Source organism: Monoraphidium neglectum, assembly GCF_000611645.1.
Source record: "Monoraphidium neglectum strain SAG 48.87 unplaced genomic scaffold scaffold01217, whole genome shotgun sequence".
Lineage (NCBI taxonomy): Eukaryota > Viridiplantae > Chlorophyta > Chlorophyceae > Sphaeropleales > Selenastraceae > Monoraphidium > Monoraphidium neglectum.
Genome location: NW_014012411.1, coordinates 10,245 through 13,829, shown reverse-complemented (window position 1 = coordinate 13,829; position 3,585 = coordinate 10,245). Strand labels below are relative to the sequence as shown.

Below are 3,585 nucleotides of genomic sequence, written 5' to 3'. Positions count from 1 at the left end.
ACGAGGGGAGCGGGGGGCGGCGGAACAAGGGGTTCAATGATGAGTGGGGGCGTGGAGGGCCAAGGGAAATACAGGGCTTGGGCGCGCGCGCGCGCGCGCACACACGCACACTCTCACGTGCGCACACACATGCGCACATGCACACACCCGGACACATCTACACACCCGCACACTGCCATGCGCATGAACCCCACCTTGATGTCGCAGTGGCAGATGCGGATGCTGTGGAGGTAGGACACGGCCTCAGCCACCTGCAGGGCCACCTCCAGCAGCGCGGCCATGTCGACGCGCACGACACCGGCGGCCCCTGCGCTCATCCGGTGGCGGAACACGCCGCGCTTCGCGGCCTGGCGGAGGGTCCCAAGGTTGCAGTACTGCGGGAGGGGGGCAGGAGGGCAAGGGGTCAGGTTGCAGCTCAGGGGGGTGCTGACGGGGGAGGGTGGTGTCGTGAAGCTGCCACGATGAAGGTAGTTCAGGCATTGCAGACAGGTCAATAGCACGGCTTCCACGGCACAGTGCATCAGTGCAGGATGAGGATCATGAGAACAACCAAGGTTGGAACACCTCTGCAACCTCGTTCGCAACCTGACAACCCTCTGGCCCCGGGCCCACCTCCATGACTATGATGCTGCAGGTCTCTGTATCCTCGGGATCCTCAAACGGCAGCAGCCGCCGGTAGCACGGCGGAGGCGGGGCCGACGAGGCGCTGTCGCTGAGGCTGCCCGAGTGCCGCTGGCCGTTGAAGCGGGTAGCTGTGGGTGGATGGGTGATTGACATTCAAAAAAGGGGTTAGGAGGGGCCTGGCAGGAGCAATCAGGAGCATCCTGAGTGCCGGATGAAAGCATACAAAGCATGCTCTGCCCGAGAGCAGAGGGGCAGCCTTCAGAGGGCAGCGATCTAGAGCGTGCGCCGACGATGGTGATCGCAGGCAGGTGGGTGCGCTCACGTGCCGGGCTGGCGGCCTCCACGAGGTCTGTGAGGCAGGCAAAGGCCTGGATGATGTGGGGGTGGGACACTGTGGACAGCACAGCCATCTCTATCGCCACCATCATAGCCTCCTGCTCGGTGGCGCGCTCGTACATCACCTGGTGGTTGTAAGTGTGTGTTTGTGATTGGGTTTGCATGCGTGCGTGTGTGTGTGTGTGTGTGTGTGTGTGTGTGTGTGTGTGCGCCCGGGTATCAGCGGGTGTGTGCACAGGCGTGTCAATGTGGGGATGCATGCACACATCCTTTTTGAGGCCGCATGCACTGCATCCAGCGCCCCCCTGCCCAGCGCGCCCGCCACGTGCGACTCACCTTGATCGCAGCAGTGACCTGCTTCCAGGAGCCACGCCACACGGAGCCGTAGCCGCCGGCGCCGATGACGTCACCCAGCACCAGCTCGTTGCACGCCGCCGCAGCGAGCTGCGCGTGCCGGTCGCTGGAGCTGCGCTCGAGCGCCGCGGCGGTGGACATGTCCCCGCTGCCCAGGCGCTTGCAGTTCATGATCTCCTGCTCGACCGCCTGACACAGCAGGGGCGATGGGTGGGGTAGAAATCGCGTGTGAGGTGATGAGGGATTCAGTCAGACGCTCAGGATGAGGGCGAGCGCAGCGGACCGACCGCGAGCACCTGGGTGGCGCTTGAAAATCCCGCGCGGGGTGGACAGGCAGCGGCACTTGGCGCCGCAACCAGGCCGCAGCCTCCGCCCGTACCTTAGTCATGGCGCTGGTGCATAGCCGCTTCGTGTTGCACCGCGCCAGTTGGCTGGTCGGCGCGTCCACCCCGCTGCGGCTGCCCGACCCACAACTCCACATGCTGCTGCTCGCCGCGTCGCCGCTGGAGCTGCGCCACAGGTGCAGCTGGTCGACCATCGTGCTTGCGGCAGAGCTGCCCTCTGTGGAGACGCGGGACAACGGGCCGAGGCTGGGCAGGCCAAAGGAGTGGGTGCGGACGGCGCGCGCCTCCTCCCATACGGCCTCGAGGGAGTCTTGAAGGCGCTGGTGCAGCAGCGGGGCGATGAGCTTGATGAATCCCTGCGCGTTCACGGTGAGGGGGCCGGGGACAAGAAAGGAGGGGGTCGGAAGGGTTGGAGAGGGGGGGGGGGTCGGCAGGTGCTGACGAAAGCATTTGCGGACACCTGACTGCCGCAGGTGCCTCGTGTCGGGGGCCGCAACGGGGAAGAACACCGGAGGGCAGCAAGAAGTGTATCTGGTCGGTCACACGCGCCAGGGCATCTTGCAAGACAAGGGGGATGGCATCAGGCAGGGCGCTGAGCGGGGGGGAGAGGGGGTGGGAGGGCGCACCAGCAGGGGCCCCTGGATGTGCGCAAAGTCGTTGGGCGCCTCCAGTGTGAGGTACAGCGCCGCCAGGGGGGCGTCCTCGCAGTAGACAAACGGCACCACCAGCAGCGACGCCACCAGCTGCGCCGTCTGGGTGAAGATGTCGCGCGCCGGCCGCGCGCTGCTCTGCATGTACGAGGTGCAGTCGCGCACGAAGCGCGCCTTGCGCAGGGAGACGGCGCTGGCCAGCAGCGTGCCAGGGAGGTCTATCTCCGTAGCCACCATGGCGCTGCCTTCGTGGTACGCCGCGGCGCCGCCGTCTGGACAGCAGTTTGCGAGCCGGAGGGGGCGGGGGAGGGGTGGGTGAGGGTCGGTTGAGTTTGGCTTAAGAGTGCAGGTGCGTCGAGTGGGCGGAATCAAGGCGCTCCTGGGTTGAGCAACCAGCCGCTTGGAGCCGGCGAGCGCGGCAGGCACAGGGTGCGCAGCAAATTATGGCAGGGTCGCACCCCGCCACCCAGGGCGCCGGCTCGCTGGAGCCGCCCGCACCTTGCCCGGAGGCGTCTGCGGCTGCAGCCTCGAAGACCAGGGCCTTAGTGGCCTCCCGGTCCAGGATGGCGAAGCGGACGCCGACGCGCGCGTTGCAGGCGCGCTCTAGGTATGAGCCAGCGCCCTGGACAAACGATGGCGTGTGAGTGGGTTTGGGGGGAAGGGGAGATGGGTTCGGACAAGGCTCAGATTGAAAGAGACGCAGGTGAGGCCGCGAGCTGAGGCGGGGTCGGGCAGGTGTGGCCAGGCAGGTGTGGACTGCAGCAAGTGGACTGCATAGTCGTGGACTGCACTGTGGTGCGGCTTGCCCAGGCAGTGGGGGCCGAGAGGGAGGGGGCAAAGGGCAAAGGGCACGCGCAGGAAGGCTGAACACCAGGAGCAGCCGGCTCTCCAGCCCCAGCGCACCCTCAGCAGCTGCCCTATGAGCGTGATGCGGTCGTCCGTGGCGGCGGTCTTGGACAGCAGCGCGCACGCCGCGGCGGTCTGCCAGTGGCGGACCTGGTGAACGAGCGCCCCCGCGGCCACACTAGGCCAAACATGCCACCTGTTGGTGGGTGCGCGGCGCCAACACAGACAGCAGAGATTTAGGGTTTAGGGGCGGCTGCACGTTGCTAGACAGCGGTGCACTTGGATTACATTCGGACGGGGTAATCACCTGGGTCCTGCCAGGCTGCCGGGGACGTCCTTCGCGATGGCCAGCACACCCCAGGGCCGGGCCACGGGGCCGATTGGCACCGCGAGGAAGCTGCGCAGGCCGGCGTGGCGGGACAGCGCCGCCC

At 66.8% G+C, this 3,585-nt stretch overlaps 1 protein-coding gene across 1 annotated transcript in view; it reads right to left on the bottom strand.

The window, feature by feature from the left end:
* The window catches only part of MNEG_7069 (Tyrosine-protein kinase Src42A), a gene marked incomplete at both ends in the record, with an annotated part of 6,154 nt that overhangs the window by 1,293 nt on the left and 1,276 nt on the right, over nucleotides 1-3,585 (bottom strand). Inside the window, 9 exons of the mRNA XM_014044460.1 lie at nucleotides 195-374; nucleotides 613-752; nucleotides 947-1,085; nucleotides 1,297-1,503; nucleotides 1,694-2,014; nucleotides 2,285-2,580; nucleotides 2,807-2,930; nucleotides 3,212-3,350; nucleotides 3,462-3,551. Coding sequence (XP_013899914.1) covers nucleotides 195-374; nucleotides 613-752; nucleotides 947-1,085; nucleotides 1,297-1,503; nucleotides 1,694-2,014; nucleotides 2,285-2,580; nucleotides 2,807-2,930; nucleotides 3,212-3,350; nucleotides 3,462-3,551 — 1,636 coding nt within the window. The remainder of the gene's footprint in view (nucleotides 1-194; nucleotides 375-612; nucleotides 753-946; nucleotides 1,086-1,296; nucleotides 1,504-1,693; nucleotides 2,015-2,284; nucleotides 2,581-2,806; nucleotides 2,931-3,211; nucleotides 3,351-3,461; nucleotides 3,552-3,585) is intronic.